The sequence below is a fragment of the Tursiops truncatus genome, chromosome X (genome assembly GCF_011762595.2).
Source record: "Tursiops truncatus isolate mTurTru1 chromosome X, mTurTru1.mat.Y, whole genome shotgun sequence".
Classification (NCBI taxonomy): Eukaryota; Metazoa; Chordata; class Mammalia; order Artiodactyla; family Delphinidae; genus Tursiops; species Tursiops truncatus.
In genome coordinates, this window is record NC_047055.1 from 127814019 (window position 1) to 127841362 (window position 27344).

At 57.7% G+C, this 27344-nt stretch overlaps 2 protein-coding genes across 5 annotated transcripts in view; both read right to left on the bottom strand.

Annotated features, from left to right (window-relative positions):
* The window catches only part of LOC101337696 (acetylserotonin O-methyltransferase), a 32595-nt gene extending 14949 nt beyond the window's left edge, over positions 1-17646 (bottom strand). For both annotated transcript variants that reach the window (XM_033849555.2, XM_033849556.2), the window contains exons 1-2: positions 2181-17646; positions 72-203 (exon numbers count right to left, since the gene is read on the bottom strand). In XM_033849555.2, coding sequence (XP_033705446.1) covers positions 72-203; positions 2181-2421 — 373 coding nt within the window. In that variant the 5' untranslated portion in view covers positions 2422-17646. The remainder of the gene's footprint in view (positions 1-71; positions 204-2180) is intronic.
* Positions 17647-17772: 126 nt separating this feature from the next.
* LOC117310247 (A-kinase anchor protein 17A-like) lies at positions 17773-27046 on the bottom strand. Of its 3 annotated transcripts, none has more exons than XM_073799301.1 (6): positions 26876-27045; positions 24483-25260; positions 23709-23857; positions 20691-20931; positions 18748-19691; positions 17773-18477 (listed from the first exon to the last, which is right to left on the bottom strand). In XM_073799301.1, exons 2-6 carry the CDS (start codon positions 25242-25244, stop codon positions 18465-18467), a joined length of 2109 nt encoding a protein of 702 aa, XP_073655402.1. In that variant the 5' UTR covers positions 25245-25260; positions 26876-27045; the 3' UTR covers positions 17773-18464. The 3 variants fall into 3 exon arrangements, with proteins under 3 accessions (XP_073655402.1, XP_073655401.1, XP_033705246.1); XM_073799300.1 differs by having other exon boundaries at positions 17773-18507; XM_033849355.2 differs by lacking the exon at positions 17773-18477 and having other exon boundaries at positions 18744-19691; positions 26876-27046.
* Positions 27047-27344: the final 298 nt, after the last annotated feature.

The following is a 27344-nucleotide window of genomic DNA, read 5'->3' on the forward strand; positions in this document are numbered from 1 at the left end:
TCCTCGGATGCCCTGAAAACCAGCCCCCAGGCAGCCCTGGGACTCAGGAGCGCCCCCGACACCGCACCCACCTGACAGCCGCGCGGCCAGGTGGCCCCAGCCCAGGTAGGTGGTCCTGGCCGCGTACAGCAGCATGTCCTGCTGGGACTTGGGGCTGGCTCTGGCCAGGTAGGTGCTGGCGAGCTCTGTGTTTTCATACACAGCTGAAAACACACAGAACAGAGGGAAAAAAACCAAAAACGCATTAGATACCAAGGCACCGCCGACATGCCGACACCAGCACTGGGAACACCCTGATGGAAACGCGATTCCTGCCTGGGACAACGGAAGCCCCAACAGCTGGACCCTCGTCCCGAAGGGCCGGCTGACCTGTGGGCAGCAGGCGCACCTGCTGGGTTCAGCTTCGGCAAATCCCATGGGAAGATCCGGCGGAGCGGTGAACAGCCAACGAGCCCGAGGGAAACGTATGTTACAGTCTGCGGACCTTTAAGCAACACCTGATTCTAAAATGGACATACGGGGGCAACAGCCCGACTCGTGCAGAGGAAACAAAGATCAGGGGAGAAAGGGGCGCTTTTTGGGTGAGCTCAGCTGTGCAGCAGGGACCCGAGCCTGGTGGGGCCATCATCTCCACAAGGTGCAGGACGCCCACAGCCCCCCGGGGCAGACGGCACCGTGCTCCCCGGCTGCACCCTAAGCCACTCCATCCCTCCAGCCACCGACAAGGGGGGACGGCCCTGGGCATCTCGGGGCCACATGTCCGAACGGCTCATCCGGTGCCTGGGCCTGTCCTGGGGGCCCAGCTGTGGTGCTTGGGGTCCGGCGTGGTCCTGTTCTTGGTCATGGCATCCCTCCTAGGACAGGAGCGGCTTGTCCCGCTCACGAGGAGGAAGGATCTAGCCTTTCATTTCTCCTGCACAATGCGTACCTGCCCAATGTTTGTGGGTCTCCATGGGGACCCCAGAGGCACAGCCGGAGTGGACGCTGCTGTCACGGGGCTTCCCAGCCTGTGCGCTTGCCCAAATCCTCACCTGCCTCGGCCGCAAGTCAGCGGGAACCACAGGCTCCTCCCACCCCCAGGTGCTTCCCATAGAACATCCAGCATCCTCCACAGGTGTGTCCCGGCTGGGTCTCAGCATGGGCTGGGCATCCAGGGGCAGTGCTGCCAGTGGGGGCCGGGAGGGGGACCTGCAAAGCTTGTTCCCGTGGTGTGGCTGGTACCTGCTTGATTTCCAAGCTGGGCTATCTGAGCACCACCAACCCCTCAGATGATGTCTTCCTGTTCAAGTTAACTCGGCCGCACCCCAGAAATCCAACAGGTACACAAGTCCTTTGGCTGCAAGAAAAAAGCCCACCAGCTACCCCCCCCCACCTCCGGTCCACCCACTCCTGTTCTATCAAGCGATAGTCCCTACACTTTGCAATTTCTCAGATTGACAAAACTCTAAAAAACCATCTGGATGACCAACATAGGGTTGACAGTTTTGAATTTTGCAAAGGAAGGACATTAAAAAAAAGAAAAAAAACCCCTACCATCACCATCTTCCATAAGAGAAAAGCAGCTTCAAAACCAAAATAATATACTCTCATCATAAATGGCAACCCCTGAACTGAACCAGTTCAGCTTGATGGAAAATTACTCCCTTGAGATTTCTTTTTTCCACATTTTTATCTTGTTCCTTGGATACTTCATTGGGGTTCCAGTGCATACACCAGCCTGAGGAAACCTCTAGATCCGGAGCTGGTAAATGACATCCCGCGTTTGCTCTCTGGTTTTGGCCCTCTGCCTGTTTTTGTCAATAAAGTTTTATTGGAAACCTGGCCCACTACCTGTTTTATCAATAAACTTTTATTAGAACCCTAGCCCACCACCAATTTTGTCAATAAAGTTTTACTAGAACCCCGTTCCACCACCTCTTCTGTTAATAAAGTTTTATTGGAACCCTGGCCTACCACCTGTCTTGTCAATAAAGTTTTATTGGCACTCAGCCCCTCCCATTTGTTTGTCTCCAGCTGCTTGGGTGCGCCAAGGGCAGAGATGGGTGGCAGCTGCAGAGACCACACGGCCAGCCCACAAGGCTAAGAATACTTACTCTCTGGCCCTTTACAGAAAAAAAAAAAAAAAAAGTGCTGAGGGTGCACCTTTAAAATGCCTCCTTCAGAATAGCCAGGATGCTTACCTTTTTCTCTCCTCACTTCCACTTGAAGCAGCTTCAGGGACACACAGGCATCCAGCAGTAGCTCTGTCCCCCGGGAGCTGACGCCCAGACGTGCAGCCACTGCAGCCGAGCCCAGGGCCTCCGGGACCTCGGCCAGAAGGTCAAAGGCTCCCAGCTCACAGGCAGCGAAGAGAACCTCGGGGCAACGGCAGAAACCAGACTCAGCTTCAATTCTCTTAAGAACGAGAGACGCACACGCCATGGGGAGGGAGCGTGCATCTGCAAGTGCTCAGGGAAACAGGGCAGTTCCTCACAAAATTCAGCGTAGCACGACCACAGGATCCAGCAATTCCACTGCTGGCTGTAGACCCCAAAGAACCAGAAGTAGGGAGCCGGACAGATAGCGTGGACACCCGTGTGTTCACGTGAAGCATTCTTCAAAATGGCCGAAAGGTGGATGCCACCCAGGCGTCCACTGACGGATGGACGGATACACAAAATACCGTGTAAAACAATGGAACATGACTCAGTCTTAGAAAAGACGGAATTCTGATCCAGGTACGATGTGGATGAACCTTGAGGACACGATGCCGAGTGAGAGAAGCCAGACACAGAAGGACACGTACCGGGGTTCCCTAGAAGAGTCACATTCACAGAGAGTAGATGGTGGGTCCAGGGGCTGGGGGAGGGGGAGTCAGCGTTTAATGGGGACGAAGTTTGGGAAGATGGGAGAGTTCTGGACATGATGGTGGGGATGGTTGCCCAGCAATATAAATGGACTTGAGGCCAATGAACTGTGCCCTGAAAAATGGTAGATTTTACAGTACGTCTATTTTACCACAATAAAAAGTTTTTAAATGACGCTTCCACCTTGCACCCACGAAGAGACTGCTCCTGCTGTTCCAGCCCTAACCCTGCCCCACGGGAGTGGTTGGATCGGTCCCCAGGGAGGGGGGGCGCCAGGGCCCGGGGGGGGCTGTCCCCCTAGGGGCGGGGGCCAAGGGGGTCATTCGTGGGCTGGCCAGCCGGGCAGGAGCAAAGGTGTGGGAGCCTGGTAGGTCCAGGCGTCTGCAGCAGCTGCCCCTGCCCTGTCCGTCCACAGAAGCTCTTCACGGAACCTGCCCGGAACAGCAAGAACCTGTCCTGGGAAATGCACACCCCCCGTGAGGGACTCTGAGGTCCCCAAAGGGGACACCCGAGGGATATTGAGGCGCACATGCAACCACGGGAAGCCACGCGTGAGTTTTCAAAATCCTATAATCCTCTCTCGCTGGTCACACTGGTCACCTGGGAGCAGAAATTCGGGGGATGGGGGACAGACAGGGCCTTCTGCGTTTTCATTCCACACCCTTCCTTCTGCATTGTTTGCATTTTCCAAACAAGGAAATATACGCAGTCCTTTTTTTTCCTTAAGGTGTCAGTGGTGTTCCCTACCTGCTGGTGTCAAGAGTCTTAAGACGGTTTATTTTCTCTTTTTCTCTCTCCATCTAAAGAAGTGAATAGGGTGTCTCCAAATAATACAAAAAGGGTAAAAATAATGAATAAACCATCAATGCATTTTTCTCCCTCGCACACAAGGTTTGGGATAACATTGGCCATGAGAGGTGGATCCATTAACGCCCCACAAGGAGAGACAGTTATTTTTCTTTTTTCCAGAATTGTACCCTAGATTTCGGGTACAATTTTTATTTTTATGTTTTTGAAGTAGAGTTGATTTACAACGTCGTGTTAGTTTCAGGTGTACAGCGAAGTGACTCAGTTATATATAAAAGAATACACGTGTACATTCTTTTTCAGATTCTTCTCCCATATAGATTACAAAATATTGAGTATAGTTCCCTGCGCTACACAGTAGGTCCTTATTGTTCATCTATTCTTTTTCATTTTTAAAAATTAAAAAAAATTTTACTGGCGTGTAGTTGGTTTACAGTGTTAAGTTTCAGGTGTGCAGTGGAGAGATGGTTTCTTGAGACAATGTGTTTCCCACACTTACGATTAGGTTTGTTTTAACAGTATAAAAATAAGACCTGTGTCTACGTTAACTAGGGAAGTTGCTGCTTCCCAACCCACGATGACACTGGAAAGCCCTCCAAATGCATGTGCGAGAGGGGAGTGTAATACTATTGTGTTAATTCCTAATTCTGCTATTAAGGTTCTAGTAACTGTTATTCCATTAAGGCAGCGGCGCTACCGATGTTGGGGGCTGGATCAACCTCTGATGTGGGGCGTCCTGGGCACTGCGGGGTGTGCAGCAGCAGCCCTGGTCTCCACCCACCGGATGTCAGGAGCTCCCCTCCCCCCTCCCCAGCTGTGACAAGCAAACATGTCCCCAGACACTGACAGGTGTGCCCCCGGGGGCACAGTCTCCACTTGAGAACCATTACATTAAAGTTCCATCAACTCTCACTCTACTAAGATTATATTTTATATTAACTCTCGTTAAGATTGTATCCATTCCTATTCCCTTAAGGTTGCATTAACTCTTACTTTATTAAGATTGAATCTACTCTTCCAAAGGTACTGTTGGTTGTTATCCTCTTAAGGTCGCATGAACTCTTACCGTATTAAGGTGCTAAGTTTTATCCTATTGAGATGGTATTAGCTCTTGCAGTGAGGTTGTATTAACTCTTGGTATAGTAAATGGCGATCACTCTTGTTCTACTGAGATGTTATCAACTCTCATTCCACGAAGGTTGTATTCAGATTTTTTCTATTAAGGTTTTATTAAGTCTCATTCTATTAAGGATGTGTTAAGGTATCTTCTCTAAAGATGGTACTAGTTCTTCTTCTGTTAAGGTTGTGTTGACTCTTGCTCTGTGACGTTTGCATTACCTCTTACCCTGTCATGACTGTATGAGCTCCTGTATTAAGGCTGTACTCACGCTTTGCGTATGAAGATTTTACGAACTCTTATTCTATGTGGTTGTAGTATGTTTTATGCTCTTAACGTTGGATGAACCTCTTGTATTGAGATTCTATTAACTCTTGTCCTATTAAGGTTGTATTATCTGATTAAGACGGTGTTCGCTTTCATGTAGTGAGGTTGTATTAACTCTTACTATAGTAGAGCTGTAATCACTCTTCTATCGAGAGGTTACTGACTTATTCTTTCAAGCTTGCATTCAGCTTTCTTCTACGGAGATTTTATTAACCCTCTCGTTCTGTTCAGGCTGTATTAAGTTTTATTCTAAAACTGAAATTGCATCTGCTCTGATTCTGTTACAGGTGACAGTACACGGCATGAAACTGCGTGTACCAAAGCGACTTTCCTCCCGAGAGTCATAAGCCACCGCACGCCCTGTGAGCACGCGGCTGGCACTGAGTAAAGAGCGGGCAGCCCCAGCCGGCTGGGGACGGGATGGGAGCACAGCCGGGTCACGTTTTCAAGCCAGGGGAAGGCAGCAAGTTACTCTGTTTTCTGTAAGGTCCTCTTCCCTATATCTCAGTGGCGCTAAGATAGGCGTCGTAGCCCAGGGGCATCCCCGGGTAGCGTTCGGGGGATCCGGACCTTGGATGGGGAAGATGCTTCACTCCCCTTTTCAGTCCACCCTTCCTGAATCTAAGCACCCCCCTCGAGGACGAAGTCCGCCCAGACCATGCATGTGTGACCACGTGGCCAGGAGGTGCTACACTGTCCTCATGGGCACGACAGCAGCCGCAGAGACTGTGGGACCCTTCCGGCGGGCAGTGCCCTCCCTGAAGCCGGGGGTCTGGATGGACCACCAGCTGCAGAGAGCGCCCCGTCTTGCTGCCACAGACCCACACACCCCTCCCCTCCCGCCAGCGTGGCCAAGCTTGGGGCATCTCTAGGCCCCAAGGACAGTCAGCTGCCACGTGGTGAGGCTGTGTGTTCTCAACGGCGGAGCCTCACTCGAGAAAGCCTGGAGGGCTCGTGCTCTTCAGAGACACAGGCCCAGCCTCGCCCTCAAGCAAGCGGAGACTGGCCTGCCCCTACCTGCTTCTGAGCGACTGCGCACGGCGAGCTGCACCACCTGGACCCCAAAGCAAGGACGGACTGGATTCCCAGTGAATCCGGCCGAAGGGCTGCCCCCGCCGCTCACAACCTCATTCAACACACCTGCCACCCCTGTCTCTCTACAACACAAAATCCAGCTCCAACTTCCCTCCAGTTTTCATTGACGCAAAAATGCAAGTAACACAAGAATCACCTTTAACCATTTTAGACTAAACGGCTCAGCAGCGTTTAGCACATCCACAACATTGTGTAACCGCCACCTCCATCTGCTTCCAGAACCTTCTCACCCCCCAGAGGACACCCCGTCCCCACGAGCCGTCACCCCCATCCCCCTCCCCAGCCCCTGGCGCCACAAGCCCACTTTCTGCCCGTCGGACTTGCCTGTCCTGGACGTTTCCCATGAACAGAGTCACACACCCTGGGACCTTCTGTGTCTGGCACTTTCACTGCACATAGTATTCGGCCACGAGAAGGGATGAAACACTTACGTCTACTACCTCCTGGGTGAACCTTTCAAAGCTGCCCCGATTTTAAACGCATCACCTTAGGGTGTAGCAGACGAGCACCCGTATTCCTCGATCACCAAGTGTTTGAAATAAGTTGACACCTGTATTCCAATAACCATCATTTCCTTTGTCATCTTATCTAGTTCAGGTTAAGCTTGCATGAACATCATTCTGAGATGGAGTCCGTGGGGGTCAACAGATCCCCAGAAGGGCCCCAGGCCCCGATGGCCAAGCTTCTGCACACAGTCTTGTCCAGAGTTCCCGGACATTCTCATCCCCCCGGAGGAGAGCAGACAGTGCAGGTGACAGCCTCAGGCTGTCTACGCGCCCGGCCGTTAGCTCTCAGAGCCCCCCACCTGGGCGACCACGAAGGCGCTGGAATATTCCTCCAGGAGACCGCAGTTCTCCTCCCCAGGGGGAACCCGTCTTCCCTCCAGGCCAGCCTGGCTTGGAGGACCCCAACGTCCTGGCTTCGGGAATCACGGGTCTCTGAGCAAGCTGAGGGGACAGCCAGGGGCTCAGTGCTGATGCCTCAAGCTCTTTGCTGGAGGCCCGGGAGTGAGCCCAAGATGGATTATTCTAGAAAATTCCATCAGCCTGATTAAGGGGATGACAAAGCTTATGGGGACCCCCGGAGTTTCTGCTCACTCCTTCTGTCCCTGATGAGCACACAGCCCTAAAATCACCTGCACCCCCCAGCCCCTGCCCGCCCTTGCACCATCAGCTGTGGAACTGGTCCCAAACCCGTACGCCCACTAATCCCTGGCGTTGATAACCCATTGGATGGATTGAACAGGCTCTGGGCCCTTCATATGGGGAGAGAGGGGGTGTATCAATTTTCTGGTGCAGCTGTAACAAATGACCACAAACTGGGGGGCTGTAAACCACAAACATTCATCCTCACCTAGTCCTGGAGACTAAACGTCTGAGTTCAAGGTGTCCCAGGGCTGCGCTCCCTCCAGAGGCTCCAGGGGAAGGTCCTTCCTGCCTCTTCCAGCTTCTGGGGGCTCCAGGCGTCCCTGGGCTCGTGGCCGCGTCCCTCCCGTCTCTGCCTCTGTCTTCCTGGGGCTTCTCCTCTGTGTCTGTGCCTCTCCTCTTCTGTCTCTTACAAGGACCCTGTCATTGGATGTAGTGCCACCCTCATCCAGGAGGACCTCATCTCAGACCCTTCACTACATCACATCTGCAAACACCCCTTTTCCAAATAAGGTCCCGTTCCTGGGTTCTGGGGGTTACAACAAGGACATATGTTTTGGGGGGGCCATCATTTAATCCGCTACACCAGGGTGATCAATTATTTCCACTGAAGGCGTTTCAATCACCAATGAACCATGGTGAGCCATGCTAATCCCAGAGGAAGCCCAGAACCCGCCCTAAACCGGGTCCTGCCATGGCCCAGCCCCGCTGGAGAGCTGCTCCCCCCTTTTCCAGCCATTTCTGACGCTCAAGTTTAAACCCTCAGAGCCCAGATGGGGGCTGCAGCTCCCCCCCGCACCTGCCCCCGCCGTGGTGGCCCTCCTTTTTCCACCCTGGACTCCGGCAAGCAGGACCTCAGTGTCAGTTGAGCATGCCACGGTGGACACAGCCTGAAGGCGAGAGCGACGGGGGGACCCCTGGGAGGGACCCACAGGAGGCCAGAGGGACTGGCCTTGGACACCATTTGCTTGATTAAAATGCAAGCAGCCCTTTCTCAGCCAGATCCCCCTCGGCTGCAGGATCGATCCGGCATCTTCACTTAAGGCGATTAGTTTAGTAACGAGATTGAGTGATGAGAACGAACCTATGAAATTCAAGGTCGGGGCTTGGATTTACTCTTCCAGGGGCAGAAAGTGTTACCGACCGGGGTTCCCGGCCTCCTTAATTGATAGAAATTGATCAGAGGCCAGACAAGAAACTCAGGCAAAGCTTTACTGGGGTCCCTGCTGCAGCGGGGGGGGGAGCAAGAACAAGTAACAGGTGCCCTTGCCCCCCCCGGGAGGGGCAGCTGGGTCCTTCTATGGGGTGAGGGTAGGGGTGGGTCCAGGGGTCGGGCTGGAGGGGAGGCTTAGGGGGTCTGCCCACCCCTTTGGTGGTGTGAGTGCAGGGGGCGTGCGCAGTGCCCTGCTTTGGTGGTGTGAGTGCAGGGGGCGCGCGCAGTGCCCTGCTTTGGTGGTGTGAGTGCACGGGGCGTGCGCAGTGCCCTGCTTTGGTGGTGTGAGTGCAGGGGGCGTCCGCAGTGCCCTGCTTTGGTGGTGTGAGTGCAGGGGGCGTGCGCAGTGCCCTGCTTTGGTGGTGTGAGTGCACGGGGCGTGCGCAGTGCCCTGCTTTGGTGGTGTGAGTGCACGGGGCATGCGCAGTGCCCGCTTTTGCTCCCGGCTCTTCGGAGGCCACAGGTGGGTTTTGGTCTCTTTGTATCTTTTGTCCAGAATTTGCCCCAACTGCGCATGCACGCAGTTATTTTTAGTCCCTTCTAGTTTCTTTGTATTTTGCTGCTCCAGGAGAGGTGTGTCCAGGTGCAAGCCCTGCAGCAAAGGGTCACAGGTCCCAGCCTGTCTCAAAAGGACTTAGAGGCCACGAGAGCCCCAAGGTGCCTGGCCGTGCTGAGCTGTTCATTGGATCAGCATCTGTCCTGCACAGCCAGGCCCTCAACGCTCCCCATTTATACCGGAAGAAGGAAGACGGCATCCTGACAGAAGGCTATTCTCATCGGCCAGAAAAGAATTTATGTGGACGAGTGTTCTTTAAAAATGAGCCTAGGGGCTTCCCTGGCAGTGCAGTGGTTAAGAAGACTCCGCGCTTCCACGGCAAGGGGCGTGGGTTCGATCCCCAGTTGGGGAACTAAGATCCCACATGCCGTGCAGCGAGGCCAAAGAAAATAAAAGAAAAAAGCACACAGATATCCGCTGGAGAGGTTGCGGGTTCGGTTCCAGGCCACCCCAATAAAACAAATACTGTGAGTCATAGTAATAACATCAAAAACCATAGACACCATAATAAATAATTTAAAGGTTTGAAATGCTGCGAGAATGACCCAAATGTGACACCGAGACACAAGGTGAGCAGATGATGCTGGAAAAATGGCGCCAATAGCGCTCGACACGGGGGGGGGGCCCAAACCTTCCATTTCTAAAAAATCCACCATCTGTAAAATGCAGCAAAGCAAAGCATGACGAAACAAGGTCTGCCCATCCGTGGAAACTTAGGAAGAACCAGAACACCAAAGTAGCCTCAGGTGATCGCACGTACAGGCCGGATGAAAATGCACGGCCTGTTCTGGGCTGCGTGGCTGCCCTGCCTCTGTCTCCGGGGGTCCCTGCACATCAGTGTTGAAGACACACGTGCAGGGCAGAGACGGCTATCCCCACTGCTCCTCTGCTTCTCAGTACACGAGCTTGCAAACAGCCTCTTCTGCTTTCACTGCAAACAACCATACGCGTTCTAAAGCCATCTCTAAATCATATGGTCCAGTAACACACTGACTGGTAAAGATCCATGCACCCCAACGTTCATAGCAGCACTATGCACAGTAACCAGGACACGGAAGCAACCCAAGTGCCCATCAGCAGAGGACTGGATAAAGAAGATGTGGCGCACATACACAAAGGAATATTACTCAGCTATAAAAAAGAATGAAACCATGCCATTTGCAGCAACATGGTGGACCTAGAGATGATCATACTAAGTGAAGTAAGTCATCCAGAGAAAGAGAAATGTCATATGATATCACTTATACATGGAATCTAAAATATGACACAAACACCTATGAAACAGAAACAGACTCACAGACGTAGAGAACAGACTTGTGGTAGCCAAGGGGGAGGGGGTGGGGGAGGGATGGAGTGGGAGTCTGGGGTTAGTAGATGCAAACTATTACATTTAGGATGGATCAACAACAAGGTCTTACTGTAGAGCACAGGGGACTATATTCAACATCCTGGGATAAACCATCATGGAAAAGAATATGAATAAAATACATATATACGTATAACTGAAACACTTTGCTGTGTAGCAGAAATTAACACATTGTAAATCAACTCTGCCTCAATAAAATGAATTTTTTTTTAAATCTCTAACTTAAACGTAAGCACAAATGTAAAAAGCTTCCGGCTTTTTAAACACTCCCAGGGCTGACGTGCAAGGAAGATGTTAAATCAGAGATTCAACGTGATCTAGTCATTAGGTGAGAAATGGTTGTATCAATTCCAAAATGTACATTTAAAAAACCCAAACACTTAACATCTCTGAAATAGGGATGTTGCACTGGGTTGAAGACTGTCCCCCTAAAATTCCTGGAACCTCAGAAAAGACCTTATTTGGAAATGCAGTCTTTGCGGGTGTGATGCAGTGAAGGGTCTGAGATGAGGTGGCCTCCTGGAGGAGGGTGGCCCTACATCCAATGACAGGGTCCTTCTAAGAGACAGAAGAGGAGAGACCCAGACACAGAGGAGAAGCCCCGGGAAGACAGAGGCACAGAGGGGAGGGATGCGGCCACAAGCCCAGGGACGCCTGGAGCCCCCAGAAGCTGGAAGAGGCGGGAAGGACCCTCCCCTGGAGCCTCTGGAGGGACCTCGGCCCTGGGACACCTTGACCCTCACATGCCTGGCCTCCAGGACTGGGGAAGGATGACTGTTTGTTATTTTAAGCCCCCAGCTTGTGTCCATCTGTCACAGACGCCCCAGAAAACCCATACAGATTTCTCACCAGTAGCGGCGAGTCACGGATCAGTGTTGGACGGCAGCGTTCCTGTTTCAGAGGTGCACCCCTCACTCTGCGCCTTGCAGCGGGTGGGGTCCAAGGCCGAGGAGATACCGAGCTGGTGTAAGGACGACGCATGAGCAGGAGAGACGCCCCGGGCTGTGAGCCGCGTGGGCCTAAGCCTGGAGAGGCCGAAGCATGGCGGGTGGGCGGCGGCCACACCATCCTCTGCTCCCCGCCGCGGCCCAGGAGGGCGGGGCTGGCCGATGTCTGGGGAGCTGTACACCCTCCAGTCCCTGAACCAAACCAGCCTTCTAAACCTTTTCAAAGATCGAGGCGCCCAGGGAACTGTAACCGAGTAGGAGCCTCTGGGGCCTTCCGGGACAGACCCCTCCCCCATGCCCTCTGCCGTAGCTCCTCCCTGAAGTACTTAGATAACAGTATCTGGTGCACGTTTCCGGAGTTGCTCTGCAGAGGCTAAAACCACCACCAAGTGGAAGAAATTAACTACCTGATGATCATGAGCACATAGCCCCCAGACCTCCTGGCAGCTGAGGACTGATGACGTGAACCCCTGTGACCCTGTCCTGGTCCCTCATCGTCAGGCAATCAGAGAACTGTGCAGGAGCTGATCGCACATCCTGGGACACGCCTACCGTGCTTCGCCTTTAAAAATGCTTTGCCGAAGCCCTTCGGGGAGGTCGGGTTTTTGAGCACCAGCCCTGTTCTCCTTGCTGGGCCCTGCAGTAAGGCTGCACTTTCCTTCGCCACAGGGGTGAAGGAGACTGGCTTTACTGCACACAGGACCCGAGTTTGGCTCCGTTACAGAGTTAGACCAAGAAGCCGGGAAAGGAGAAATCAAAGAAAAAGCCAAAACACCAGATCCTTAGGTTTTCATTCGTGTAAAATGCACGTAACATAAGACTGACCCTTTCAACCATTTCAGGTAAACAGCTCAGAAGCGTTTAGGACCTTCACAGTGTTGTGCAAACATCACCTCTATCAAACCTTCTCATCCCCCCGAGGAGACCCCGTCCCCATGAAAAGTCACTCCCCCTCCCCCTCCCCCACCCCCGACAGCCATGAATCTCCTTTCTTGTCTCTGTGGATTTGCCTGTTCTGGACGTTTCCTACCAACGGAACCACACACTGTGTGTCCTTCTGTGTCTGCTTCTCTCACTGAGCATCGTGTGTTCAAGGTCCATCCACGTGGCAGCCTGTGTCAGGGCTTCGCTCCTTTTCACGGCTGAGTCATATTCCACTGTGTGCATGGGCCCCGTTCTGTGTATCCATCCATCCATGGACACTTGGGTTGTTTCCACATTTGTCGCCGTTGTAAATACTGCCGTTATGAATATCCCTGTACAAGCTTTTCTTAGATGACTGTTTTCAGTTCCTCTGGGTGTACACTTGGCAGTGGGATGACTGGGTCCCACGGTACGTCTATGTTTAACTTTTTAGGAAACTGCTATACTGCTTCCCACAGCAGCTGCCCTATTTACATTCCCACCAACTGTGCACAGGGACCCAGTTTCTCCACATCCTTGTCAGTGTTTATTTCCCTTTTATTATTACTATCAGTGGTGGTGACTAGTAGTCCTAGTAGTACTGCCGTTCTAGTGGGTTTTTTAATTGAGCAAATTGTTTGCTTTTTAGTGTGGAGCCTGGGGCCGCAGGATGATTTAACTTGCTGCCCTAAAGCAAGAGGGAACGTGATTGGAGAGGGCGAGTTCAGACGTACTTGGAGACCACCTGGTATTCGTTACTTGCAGCTCCTGTAATACCTCAGACTGGGGGCTTATAAGCAACACACACTGATTCCTCACGGTCCTGGAGGCTGGACGTCCGAGATCCCGGCGAGGGCAGATTTAGCATCTGGTGAGGACCCTCCTCCTGGTTCCTAGATGGACGTCTTCTCACTGTGTCCTCACACGGAGGAAGCGGTGAGGGAGCTCCCTGGGGTCTCTTTTCTAAGGACACTAATCCCATCCACGGGGGCTCCACCCTCATGACCTCATCACCTCCCAGAGGCCCCACCTCCTGACACCATCGCCTTGGGGGTAAGGGGCCCCCCACAACACGTCTGAATTTGGGGGGATGCGAACGTTCCGTCTACAGCGCCTGGGTGCGAGCGTTCTGACGGGGCGGTGAGGGTGGTGGGAGTGTGAGGGCAGCGCCTGAGTTGCAGGGCAGGAGAGAAGACCCTCCTGCAGGGGTTTTATGGACGAGAGCAGAGATGGGGGGACTCAGGCTGAAGCGGGTGTGGGGAGACAGGTACACAGCTCGGGGATGGAGACGTCAGCCTGTCTGTGCGCTGACTGGAGGGGCCTGATGAGAGAGGCGGGTACGTATAGCACCCGGGAAGGGCCTGCCCGGAGGAGGGGGCTGGGCCTCGGGCACGCCATGTGCGAGTGGGCAGTGGGGCAGGTGGGAGGGGCTGGAAGGGACGCTCCACGAAGTGCACCCCGTCCTCCGACAGAGCACGAGCATCACCTGGAAAACACCTGTTACAGGAGCTCCGCCCCCCCCAACACACCTGCCGCGTGGAATCCTGCCTTTTCCTCTCACCCCGAGGTGAGCCCAGAACACCTGGAAGTCTGAAACCAGACCGCCATCCCGGGGGAGGGGTCTTTCAGGTACCCGCTACGCTTTTTTTTTTTTTAATATCATCTAAATGCAAATGCAAACGGTGCAATGCTTGGCATGTAATAGACGTTTTTCCAATTTGCTGCAGTCTTTAGAGTGTCTGATAGACCCTGAACACCCTAGCGACTTAATAACTATATCCATCCACTTAAAACCCCACAAGACAGTGTGTTTAAAATAATAATGTCGTGCGGTTTCCTTTTCTAGTTCTATCCACGTTCTCAACTCACTTCTCTCCCCGCCAGGATTCTGGGCTCTATGTTTTGTGCTTAGAAATGTACCTGGCCATCCCATCATACTTGTGAAGCAAGATGTCTGTACACGAGGTGGCGGAGGCTAACTAGCCTTCTCGTGGTGATCGTTTTGCAGTCTACACAAAGTTCAAACCAATATGTCAACTATATCTCAATAAAACTAGAAAAAATAGAATATATACATTGAAATTGTACGAGAATTTACGTTTTTTGGGTTTTTTACTGTTAACAGAAGGTTTTATGTGTTTTCTGTGCTCTGACTCATCGTGAGCAGGTGTATAAATGAAAACTTTGCAAATGTTAATAACTGATGTTCGACTGGAAATGCGTCCTCTAAACGAGGTGGACAGGGCTTCCTCTCATGATGGCTCAGAGTGAACTTTCTCCCGGTTTTCCTGGGGTCTGGGGGAACCTGGTTCATGTACTTGGTGGGAGCAGAAACATGGACAGAAGGGTGTCACTTCCTTTTTAACAATCTCCCAGCACACACCTCCAGGAGGCCCTTCTTCCGTTCCGCTGTCACCGTGTCGCTCCCAGACCCACCTCTCCAGGTGACACTGGGACCCTAGAAGCCGTGTCACCTTGGGGAGCAGAGCCCAAGTATGAGGAAGGAGGAGGCACGGTGCCTCCACGGGGGCCACGAGAGGGAGGAGAAGGGGGACGCTGGAGCCAGGCACATTCCCAGGACGATCAGTTACAAGAACAAGTTTAGAGCGAAGCCGAGGACTGAGAAATGGATCCGACCCCCTTCAAACCGTGTGTGCATCAAGGACCCCGTGAGCTGGCATGAAGCCCCACGTGGGAGATCACAGGGCAAAGACAGGAAGTGGGGACTCTAGCTGGCAAGACGGCGGCCTAGGTGACTCAGGTGAGTCGGCGGGGTTTCCGCCGTGTGTGTTGAGCAGGGATAGGCATGGTGAGGAAAAGCACAGGTGCCTGGAGGAGCGAGGCATGGTTACAGTGGTGACACCCTCCTCTTTGGCAGAACTTTAAAAATCCAGATAAGTAAAAGCAACTACAAAACGAAAGCAGGTCAAAAATCCCTTTGCATCGATAGTCGCCTGTCAGATGCAGGGTTTGCAGGAGTGAAGATGGCAGAGAAAGGGGTGAGTCAACTGCCCGATGCCACATTAGCCTCGTTCTTCCCTGGAGCCCTCCCTGAGAGCTCTGCGCCTTTCCTCATGTCCCAATCTCTCCTCGAATGCAGGTCGCTAGGTTCCAGAGGACACAAGAGCCACAGTCAAGTCCCAAATCCCAGAACACCTGGTGACCCCCAGGCCCTCAGGTCTGGAGAACATCTCCGCCGGGTGAAACGGATAAATTGGGGGTGGATTTTATTTACCTACAATGAGATAATGAGCCCACTCGGCTAGAACGAGGCTCAGGACAAAATGCTGTGAGACAGACAGAAAAGAAGCAAACCTCCCATTCATTCACCCCAGAAGTTGGCAGGACACCGCTTCTAGGGTGGAAACCTTCCATTTCCTCAATGAACGTGTTCCTTACTCACAGCGCCCTTGATTACAGTCTAGTCACCTCAGAACTAAGAAAAATCCTGGTTTGTGAAGATAAAATCGAATTAGTTAACAGACGTGTTTCAATTAATCTCTATTTTTTATCGCTAACAACTCCTACAGAAAACAAGAGAACTTATAGAAAATAAACGAAAGCACAATTGTCCCTCGGTATCTACGGGGATCCGTTCCAGGACTCACCGCCGGTACCAAAATTCGCCGATGCTGCAGTCCCAGAGTCCACCTCCCGGATCCATGGTTTCGCACACACGGCTTCAACCAACCGCGGGTGGTAAACATAGTATTCAAGCTGCGGTTCACTGAATCCATGGGTGTGGAGCCCGTGGATAAGGGTTGGTTGCACTGTAACCTGGGAAACCCCACCGTAAGTCATAAGGACGACAAGTGCCTTAAACCCAAGATGAGTCCAAACCAGCAGGATCCCAACGGGCTGTATGGGTGCTCTTCACCCGGTCCCCACGCAAGTCACTGCCGTCAGCCTCACAGGAGAGGGGCTGTTGGGCGAAACGGTTCTAAGCCAGGCTCCCGAATCCTCATTCTTAGGCACGTTGCCTCTAAAAGCATCTGCTGTGTCACAACAAAAAACTACTGTCCTCTCCTCTGTGGAGCTTGGCTTGAAAAGAGAGAACAATCATGGCTTACGCCAAAACCTTCTTTTCCCCTGACACCCTCGGATGCTGTGCGTGTGTCTAGGAGACACATACACGTAACGGACATCTCTTTCCATCAAATTCCTTTCCTCCCCATTTACCACCAAACAGACTTCAGGACAAGGAAAATTATCAAGGTACAGAAGGGCACTGCAAATGACCAAGGAGCCAGTTCTCCAAGGAGACGTGACAATCCTTAACTTGTACGCAACTAATAACACAGTGTCAAACACAAAAGGCACAAACTGTTAGGCCTTTGAGGAGAAAAAGATGCATCTGCTGCTACGGCTGGAGATGTCAATGCCACCCCTGTCTCAGGAACTGACAGACCCAGCCGGCGGAGGACCAGTCGGTAAGGGAGGATTGGCCTGGGCAGCACTGATTACGCCTCTACCTTCTGCTGCGTAGCTCAGTGGTTTTGGAGGTGGAATACGCATGATCAGTGGAACACGTTTAGAATTCAGATGCCTGACTCTCGTCCACAGCGATACCTCCCCTGACCTCAGAGATGTGTGCTGATCTGACTCTCCCTCACTTCAGAGAAACCTCCTCTGACCTCACGGAGATCTCCCTTGACTTCAGAGACCTCCCCTACATACACACACGATGCCACGTGGCCTGCTCCTCAGTCCTGTACTTGCTCCTTCAAGATTCCCATGTTTCAGGGGGCCTGTCTCATCCAGCAACATATCCTGGGCACCCAGAGTGACACCCAGTCCTCCGACTTTCTCAGAGCTGCTGATGGGGCAAAAAACACTTAATGCCAGGCTGCAGGAATCCTGACACAGCTGCCCGTGTGCACCTCTGAGAGGCATCTCCAATCACTGGGCATCTGAGCACGTCCTGCACGCACACCTCGACTGGTGACAGACCAGACCAATGCCAGCGCAGAGAAGGAAAGTGCAAGTCTATTGTGCCGACCTGAGAGTTTGACGATGATGTGACTAGGGTGGAAAAAGCATATAACTGCCCTCCACGTGCTGAGAACATCTGTGTTTGCCTTAAAACAAAGACAGACGGAGGGATCCCTTGCAGCTCGGGGTCCCAGCAGGGGCACTGACACCTACCTGCTACCCCAACTCAAGGTGAGCAGAGAACCACTTCCTTTAAGTCTTTTTTTTTTTTTTAATGGCACTGTAGCTTTAAAAAGACTGCTTCTGTGAACTTGCTACACTTTTATGTTCCCGGTAAGCAAATCGAAAGAGTCTCAGGACCCGTGTTCTCCTCCAGGGAGTTACTTTACAAAAGTCACAGCATGTGAAATGAATCTTTAGAAACCAGCGATTTCAGATACGCCAAATCACGCTCAGGTCAGTGAGGCAGCCCAAAGAACTTAAAAACGCGAACACACATTAAGTATGGGAAACATTAGTTCATTGGAAAAGGATTTTATTTCACCATAAAAATGCAAACTGGAATAAACACCATCTCTCCTAAGGCGGACGATAACAGCTATTTTTAAGTATTTCTGAGCTTCACTCAGAGAAGCCAACGATTATAAAATTTAACATGTTTGCAGCATTAAATCTGAAACGCTCCAAGTAAAAATAATTTAGCAAAACGGTTTCTTAAAAAAACCACACAGGCTAACCTTGACTAGGAACCAAAACTAATTTTAATCAACCTTTTTTTTTTACGCTGAATTACTTGAATTTGTAGAAAAGTGAGCTTCTGGGACCCTCCGTACCACTTCCGCACCTGCCCACACCTAAAAAGACGGCACGTCTGAGTTTCCGCGTTGCAGAACGTACAGCTTCCCCGCCGATGACTTAAATGCACCAGAGCCGTTTTCCTTTGGCATCCCACCCAAACTTTGTTCCCAGTCTGTTAAACTTACAAAAGAGGGAAGAAACCAAAAAACAAAAAAACACCCGCAGGGCGAGGCTTCCTCTTTTCCATGCCCCATGGGGCTGTGGCCGCCACACCGGACAGTCCATCCCCGTGACGCGACAGGCAGCTCCCGTGAAGTGACTATGAGAGGCGTCTCCGAGCAGGTGCAGGGATTCGGCGCTGCCAGCCTGTGTGCCCAGGGTGGGGTGGTCTGCAATTCTCACGGCTGGCGGCCTACGTGTTCCTCCTGATTCAGAGAGGACTGCTGACGTTAAAGCTATTGGATCAACAGTTTTAAGGGAAACGAAAGCTCGTCACCGGGGACGATGCCTCTGAACTAGACCCACGGCCACGAGGGAGAGGAGGCGGTGCCTTCCTCACCAGGGAGCTCCCTGGGTGTGCTGGGGGGGGTGGCGGGGTGGCGTGGGGGGCAGCGAGCAGCAGCAGGACGTGCGCCCCCCCCTCCCCCCGTCCTGGTCCTCCGGGACGGCTGCTGCCTGGGCCCTCCGTGCATTACCTGTTCCAGGTGCTGCGGTGCCGGCTGGGGGAGCCCGAGCGCGACCTCTCGCTGCGTCGGTGGCGGCTGCGCTTCCTGCCCGAGCTGCCCCTGCGGTCCCGGTCCCGGCTCCTCTCCCGCCGGCCATGCCGGTCTCTGCTGTGGGACCTCCGCGACCGCTCGTGCTCGTGCTCGTGCTCGCGCTCGGGGCTGGCGCTGCGCCGGCGGGGGCTCCCGTCCTGGTGCGAGCGCTTCCTGTGCGACCTTCGCTCCTTGGGCAGCCTCACGTCCTCCCGGCTGCCCGCCCGCCGCGGCCGGCTGCGCTCCCGCTTGGGCCCGTCATCGCTGCCCCGGTCCCCGCTGGCCCGGCCGCGGCCCCCGCTGGGCTCACGGTTGCACTTGTCTTGCTCGGAGCGCGCGTCCTTCCTGGGCGCGCTCTGCTCGCAGGCGGCGGGCGCGGCCTTGGGCTGCTGGTTGTTGTCGGGGATGCAGGCGAGGACGCCGGGGCACCTCTTCTCGGAAGGGCCGTCGTCGGGGGCGACACGGCGAGGATCCTGCCCCTCCTTGCTCGGGGCCTCGTCCGCGGCACCGCCATTCATGTTCTGGGTGGGACCCGCGGCCGGCGGCCGGGGCGGGTCCTCGCGCTGGGCGCCGGGCGTGGGCGTGGGCGGGGCGGCGCCCGAGCAGCCGGCCGACACGGTGTGCAGGATGTCCAGCACCGGCTGCAGCAGGTGCGCGTGCGCGGCGCCCAGACCCGCGGGCGCGCGGGCGCCGTCCGCCTTCTTGCTGAGCAGGATGCTGAGCAGACGCTCGCGCAGCTCGCGCTCCCGGCGCTGCAGGCCCAGCGCGCGCTCCTTCTCCTCCTCCACTCGCCGCAGCTCCGCCTCCTGCAGCCGCCGGCGCTCCTCCTGCTGCTGCAGCCGCAGCGTCTCCTCCCGCTGCTCCTGCTGCCGCAGCTTCACGGCCTGCGGGACAGAGGGGGCCGCGCCTGAGCTGGGCTCTGAACCCGCACGGACGCTCCGCGGCGCGCGGCTCTGCAGACACCGGCCTGGGGGACCCGGCGGGTGGGCGGGCGGGCGGCCGGCCGGCTGGAGCCCGGCCCGCCGCACCTGCCCGCGCCCGGGCGTCCTGCCCAGCCGGCGGAGGAAAGCCCTGGCAAAGCTCCTCGCCGCAGCCCCGGGGCGGGCCTTCTGCGCCTGCTGTCGGTGCGAAGGTCGCCGGCCACGGGGAACTGAGATTACGGCGCGGAGGCGCGGGGCCGGGCCTGCTCAGGGTCTTCAATATTCACCATGAAACAAGAACACGCTGCCACAGGTCTCAGCGCGCCCGCCACGCTCCTTCCCGCGGACTGATCACAACTGTAACCAGACAACAGGTTAGGGTCGCCCCGCGCCTGACTCCGCGGCCCGCCTGAGCACCAGGCGCGCCCAGCAAGGTCCGTCCACGCCCCCGGCCCGGCTCGCGGCAGTTACCGGCCTGGCCTCCAGGAGAAGCAGGTGCGGGAACCGGGAGGGCCGTCCGCACAGCGCAGCTGAGACCTGTCAGCTCTGCAGCTGCGGACCGAGGGGGCGCGGCCCGGCTCCAGGCGCCTGGCTTCCCGGGGCCACGGCGAGGACCGCGCATCTTCCGGCCTCCGCCCCGACCCCTGGCAGGCCCCGGCCCAGGGCGGCTGACCTGACGGGGCCTGAGCAGCGCGGCCCCAGTGAGCCCCGGGGGTGGGCGGGCGACCCTTGGCGGGCTCTGCCCACCCCCACTTCCCGCCACCTAACCCCCCCCCCCCCCCCCCCGTCAGGCCGGCCCTTGCGAGGCCTGGACGTGGGGAGGCCGACCCACAGCTCCGCAGGCTCCCTCAGCACAGGGCGCGGATGTGGAGCGCCGACCCGGGGACGCCAGAAGCGTCGTCCCGCGCAACGAGCCCCACCCGCGGGCCGGGCGCCGTGTCCCGCAGGCGCGGCAGGTGGTACCTTGGCGCGGCTCAGCAGCTCGGCGATGAGCCGGATGGACTGCAGGTTGCGCTGCGCCAGCAGCAGCTTGCGCTCCTCCAGCCGGATCTTCTCCTGCAGCTTCCGCTGCTCCTCCGCCTGCAGCCTCTCCAGCTTCCGCTGGCCGCGCCGCAGCTCGCGCTCCCGCTGCCTCTGCGCGCGCCTGCGCAGCTTCTCCTCCCGCCGCCTCTCGCGCTCCTGCTCCTCCAGCTCCTTCTGCTTCCTGCGCGAGCGAGACACGGGCTCCGTGAGGCCGCGGGCCGCATGCGCGAGGGAGCGCCATCCACAGGGCACCCGGGTGGCGGCCGCGGGGCTCGGCATCGCGGCGCTTCCTCCCCGGAGAAACCTCAGTCGCATCCGGGGACCCCGAGGAGCGCGGCGCTCAGGGGCTGCGACTTTCCGGCGTCATCCGCGGGAGAGTCTCGCTGAGTGCGACCCCAGCCCGGAATCGTGAAGAAAGGGATGGATGGCCAGGGAGGACGCAGCGGCCGCTGAGTTTTGAACAAGAGGCACCCGGATGGCGGAGGGGCGACGACGGACGGACGGGGAAAGGGCTGCGACGCAGAGCGACGAGGCCCCTCCGCTGGCCGCACGCACCCTGAACTTAGAGCCAGCGTGCTGCACCGTCCCCAGCCCCAGCGGCAGCAGAGACACCCGGCCCGGGCTTTCACACCCTGGGAACCCGCGGGCCCTGAGCGGGAGGGAATCGGCAACGTACACAGCCGCAGGAAGGTTCCGGAAGCAGCGAGCTAAGGGCAAGACCAAACACGAGAGACTGTACCGCATGGCCTTTCATAGGAAGTAGTGGAAACGACAAAGGCACGGGGACGCAAACCCGACCCGGTCTGCCTTGGGGTGTACCCCGATCAAGGGGTCCCGAGAGGACGCACTGCCTGGGGAAACCCTGCGAGATCACTGCGTACACACTCCCTGGAGACAGCGACTGTTCCATAAACACCCCCGCACCACACCCGCCAGCCTAGACCCTAACAACATCCTTCCTCGTTCGGAAATGAGGATGCCACCGAAAGCAGGATGGCTCCAGACCCCCAGGGAAGGTCTGAAGACCAACGGATGTGTCCACCCGGCACACCCGCATCTCCTGCGAGCTTTTGTTCGCTGAGTTGCCGGTGGGGCCGGCACAGCAGAGAGGCGAGGTCGCTGCGGGAAGGACCAGACACAGAGGAGACCCCTGAGGCCAGAAGGCGGACTGTCTGCAGGAGAGCCGACATCACTCCCAGGGTGCCAGGCCCGGAGGAGGCGGCGGGAGGACCCAAGCTCATCCGGACGCAGAGGAGGGGGCGGGCTGGGCACCGAGGCCGAGCTAACGCGGGGAAGCAGGACAGCTCGAGGGTGCCGGCGTCCAGGAGGCCACACACACCTGAAGGCCTCCCGCAGCAGGTGTCCGTCAAGAGCTGCGGGTCCTAGCTGCCTCACGGGCCTCAAGTGCCCACAGCTCTCAACTGTGGAGCTCATGGCCCACGGCGTGCCACGACCAGGAACGCGACCGCTACTGGGCAGTTGCACTCTGTTCCTATGAACACCGAAGGACCCAGAGACGCGCGCCCGTGATGCGGCACAGACGCCGAGGCTCCGCCCCACAGCCCTGGCCACCACTGCTCACCCTGGGCGCCTCCCAGGCCCACCGCTCGTGCCAGGCCAGCCCTGCCACGCTCCGTGGCCACAGCCGAGGCGCCGCCCTGGGGCTGCGAGGCCGGGTCCTCACCAGGACGTGTCCTGCTCTGTGTCCTCCAAGGCCACTCTCAGTCCCGTTTCCCCACCCGCTTTTCCTGCCATAAGGTCAAGCAAATTGCCTTTAACGAGACCTCAGAGCTGCTTTAGGAAGGCCGTGGGGAACTTCTACACCCCCCAGCTCGGGGGCTTGTGGTCACGGCCCACCTCGAAGAGGGAGGACAAGGCCCGTTTGGGACAAGGGCGGGTGGGTGGTCCGCACACCACTTGCGCTTCCCGGTTCTGCCTGAGGGGGCCGTGCTGACGCTGCGGCCCGGTTCACTGCACGATCCCAACCGTCCCCGCCAAGGGCCGCCTCCTGAGGGCAGCCACGCAGCGAGCACAGCCTACACTCCCCGGACGCCCGTTCCTCTCTCTGCACCCACGGCCTTACTCCGGGGCTCCTGGCCCCCGACCAACGGCCACACCCTTGTCTGCAGCCCAGGCATCCCCGCCTCCCCGCGGGAGCCACGTGGGGCTGAGCAGAGAACAGCGGCATGGTCTGGACACACTACCCTGGAACTGGGTTCCGGTGCAGACAAAGGAACTGCTACCCGCCGAGATATCTCCGCATCTGTGTTAGTGCTGTTGGTGAAGAAGGGAAAACAAAACAGGAACCCGACAGCCAGGGCAAGAGGTAAGTCAATTCAGGCAACAGATAAACAGACTGGTGAACAATGAACTGCCCAGATCACGCACACCTAAGACTGAACAACACTCTGCAAAACACACGACACTTTGACTGTAACACACACACACACACACACACACACACACACACACGCTGGAAAGAAACACCAAGCGCACAGCAGCCGTGATGGACCAAGAAGAATCTTTCCTTGTTTTCTAAAATCCAGGTAGTATCGTTAGTCAGGTTGCTCTTATAACTCACAAAGCAAAAGATAAAAGGGGGAAAGGTCGTCCCCCGAGTTTGCCGTTAGACACGTGAACCTCAGTTACTTTACAGACCTAAATGAGGCGTTTTTGCAAAAACCCGCCAACGTCATCAGTTCTCTACTTCACTTAAAAGCAGCTTCAGCCTGAACGCAAAAACCTGCAAAACAGCCAAGACTCCGTGCCTGTGTCAGCAGGACCCGCGCATGGCACTCAGGGAGGCTCGGAGGGGGAAGGCCCGTCCAGGGCACTGGGCAGGGCCACGCGGGTAGGGGGCTTGGCCCCGCCGCCGCCACCGCCGCCGCCGCCGCCGCCGCCCGCACATGCGCACACGGGGCCCAGGCGGGAGCCCCGAGCGGCCCGGGCCGCACGCACCTCTCCTCGGCCCTCTGCCTCTCCTCCGCCTCCTTCTCCCGGCGCTTCTGCTCCTCCCGCTGCTGCTCCAGCTCCTGAAGCTTCTGCCGCTCGAGCTGCCGTTTCTTGATGGAGGCGTCGCTCAAGTGTTTGGTCGAATCGAAAGAAACCTTCAGAGGGAGAACGGGGCAGGTTGGGGCGGGTCCGGCGACCGGAGAGCCTCCCTGAGGGCGACAGCCCCGCCCGCGCGAGGCCGGCTCCCCCAGACTCAGCGCAGGGAAGGGGCTCCCGGGACGCCCTCCCCTGCGTGGCCACGGGCCCCGAGCCTCACGGTCAGCGCTCAGGACCCCACTTCTCCCGAGAGGGGAAGGGGACCACGAACCACAGGGACAGCGCCGGGAGCACGAGCGTACCCGGAGGCCCGACGCCCTGCCCCGGTACCGGCGGGAAACGCGCCCCTCTCCCCTCCTGCCACAGGGCCCCGGGGCCCCGAGGCCGGCTACCGCGCCTCCCCCGCCCAGGCGGCACGGGGCACAGTGCGCGGCCGTAAAAGAACCGTCGCCTCGTTTCAAGGGACGTTTGGGGGCCCGGCTGGAGCTCCTCCCAGGGCGACCGTCACCCTGGCAGCCACGGGAGGACGTTCGGCTCCCTCGCGCGCCCTGAAGACGCAGGCTCTGTGAGAGAAGCACGGGGCCGCCTGCTCCCCTGCCCGCGGCTGCCGTCCTGCAGGTCGCGGCCTGCCGCGGGGACCTTCTCCACGGGGCCCTGCCCGCGCTGCAGGGGCCCCTCCCTCACCTTGATGTTGCAGGCCACGGCCTTGCCGTCCTCGCCCTTGTACATGAGCTTCATGCCGCGCAGGGCGCTCATGGCCTGGATGAAGCCCGCGTACTCGCGGTACTGCACGTAGGCCTCGAAGTTCAGGTGGCCCCCGAAGCTGAAGGTGTGGAAGTTGCGGCCCGTCATCTCCTCGCGGTACGGGTCCAGCATGGGGATGTCCACGTTGCGGATCTCCCCGAAGCGCTCAAACACCCGGACCAGCACCTCCTCGCTGGGCTTCTCGGAGCCCGACTCCTTCAGGGCGAACCACTTGCAGGGCAGCCCCTCCAGGTGGATGGTGTCGGGCCGCTCGCCCGGCAGCGTCTCGTTCATGTCCTTGGCGTCCCGGAAGAAGGAGTCCCAGTCGTGGCGGGTGGGGAAGTCGATCTTGAACTCGGCGGCGCGCACCTTGAGGATGTCGGAGAAGCCGCTGAGCTTGATGGTCTTGCCGTCCAGGCAGGCCAGGAAGGCCCTGACCAGGCTCTTGTTCTCCACCTCGCCCTCGAAGCGGATAAAGTCCATGGTGCTCTTGGAGATGCGCAGCGCGGAGAACTGGTGGTCGCGCACCATGCCCTTCAGGCGCTCCATCACCTCCCAGTTGGAGATGGACTTGCCCGGCTGCTTCAGCTGCGGGAGCGCCACGCTGATGGTCATTTTCGTGATGGGCTTCAGGTACAGGCCGTAGGGAGGGCACAGCTCCACCGCCTCGGACGTGTCGTGCACGATGGTAGCCGCAGCCATAGCCGGGACCTCGGGCCTGAAAAACACGCGTGCACGACGGGTCAGGGCCGGGCACCGGGCCGAGGTGTCCCAGGCTGGCCGGTGCCGCGGGCCCGGAGCAGGGAGGCAAGTCTGCTCGCTCTCTGTACGTCAGGCACACGGGCCTCTACAGAGGGAAAGGCCCTCGCCCGAGACGTTGGTGCTTTTAATGAGATTACACTAAAGCAGGGGAGAAAACGGGCCGACAAAACGTTTAGGCACAGCTGGCAGCCCGACTCCTCCAGCAGCGCTGACCTGCCCCCAGTACCCAGAGGCAGCTCTCCCGGGGCCAGGGCAGTGGGAGCCCAGCTCGGCGGGGTCGGTCGCTGCCCTCAGCGAACACGGGGCAGGCCGGCTCCACCCGCCACCTCCACCAGAGGGTGCACACACCTCACGGGGGAGGGAAGGGACGGCCCAGGACAGGCATCTGGGAGGGTCTGTGGAGGAGGTGGCCCTGTGTTTCCACGGAAGAAACAGGAAAGAAGTTTCAGGCTGAAAAAAACAGCCAAGGGCCATCGACTTCAACTTCCCCACTGTGGGCAGAGGCACCCTCTCTGTTCCCAGATAAAGCATAAAAAGTGACCTTTCGGAAACCGGGGGAGGGGAGGGAGCCCCTCCTACCCTCCTCCCCCAGCTCTTCCCACCTGCTGAGAGACGTGCCTGCTTCCAGAAAGCCTGACCCACGGACACCAAGCCCTACAGGTGGCGGCCTCAGCCGGTCTGCCCGCCCACCCGCTAGCTCTCGGAGCTCCCGCCCCAGATCCAGGAGGAACCCCAGGGGTGCGGGCGTCCCAGCTGGAGGAAAGCCACGTGGCAGGGTCAGGGGCACTGCAGAGGAGCTCTGGCCTGGTTTGAGACCTGTGACTCCCCGCTCCACAGGACCCCAAAGGCCGCAGGGAGGGCCCGAACCAGAGCCCCGGACACCCTACCCCCTCCCCCGCCTGCCTGCCGGGAGCCCTGGTACTCCCAGCTTCCCTGTTGCTTGGCTTCTCCTGCATCCTGGGCGCGACCCCCAGCCCCTTCGCTGCCCGGATACCCCCAGCTAACCCTACGCGGTGCCCAGTACCTCCAGCCCCTCTAACTGTCCCCCCCGCCCCTCAGTTCCCGCCTTCCCTGTCCCGGGCCGCTGCCTGTAACCCCCGCCAACCCCATTAACCTCGGAACCCCCAGCTCCCGGCCCCCCCAGCTCCCGGCCCCGCCTCCTTCCCTCTCTGTCACCGGCCCTGCCCTCACCCCCCGCACCGCCCCTCCCCGGTACCAGTGGCCTCCTGGGAACCCCCGTCTCCCCGGACGCCTTTGGCTCTTCTCCCAGCCCCCAGTGTCCTCGGCCCCAAGATCCCCGCAGACCTCGGCCCCTGCTACCTCGTCACCCCAGGTCCCCCTCCCCCGGCTCCTCACAGACCTAGGCCCTCGATTCCCAGACTGCAGGTCCCCAGGCCTACGACCCCCGCCCCCAGGCCGCCCGCAGACTCCCGACCTCTGGGTCCTCCGCCCCTGGGTCCCTGTTCCCGAGAGCCCCGCAGACCCCGGCCCTCTGATACCACGGCCACTGGGTCCCCGCTCCCAGACCCCCGCCCGGCTCGCGGGCGGAGGCGGCTGCGGGCGGCGCTCACCGGAGCGGGGTTCCGCCTGCGTCCCAGGCCGCCGCCGCCCTGGCCCCAGCTCTCCGCGGGCCCCCGACGACCCTGGCAGGCGCGGCCTCCCCGCCCGGCGTCGCGACCGTCCACCGGAGGCAACCCCAACGCGACCCGCCGCCACCGCCGCCGCCGCCGCCGCCCGCCCCTGTGACGCATATCCGCTTCCGGCGCCGGGGCCCGCGGAAGCGGCCGCGCGGCGGCTCCCTGTTTCTCCTCCAGGCCCTGGTCCCGCCCTCAGAGGCGGGACTTCCGGAGACGACGGGGTGGTGCAGGCCGGGGCCTCCCCTCCCCCCCCCCGGGCTTTGCACTGCTCATGCGCGAGCCCACCCCGCCCCCAGGCCGCTACCTGTGTTCAGGTCCAGGCGGAGGCCACACTTGAGGCAGGAGTGTGAGGCCACCTGCCTTAGGACCGGGACCAGGTGTTCGGGCCTAAATTTCTATTATA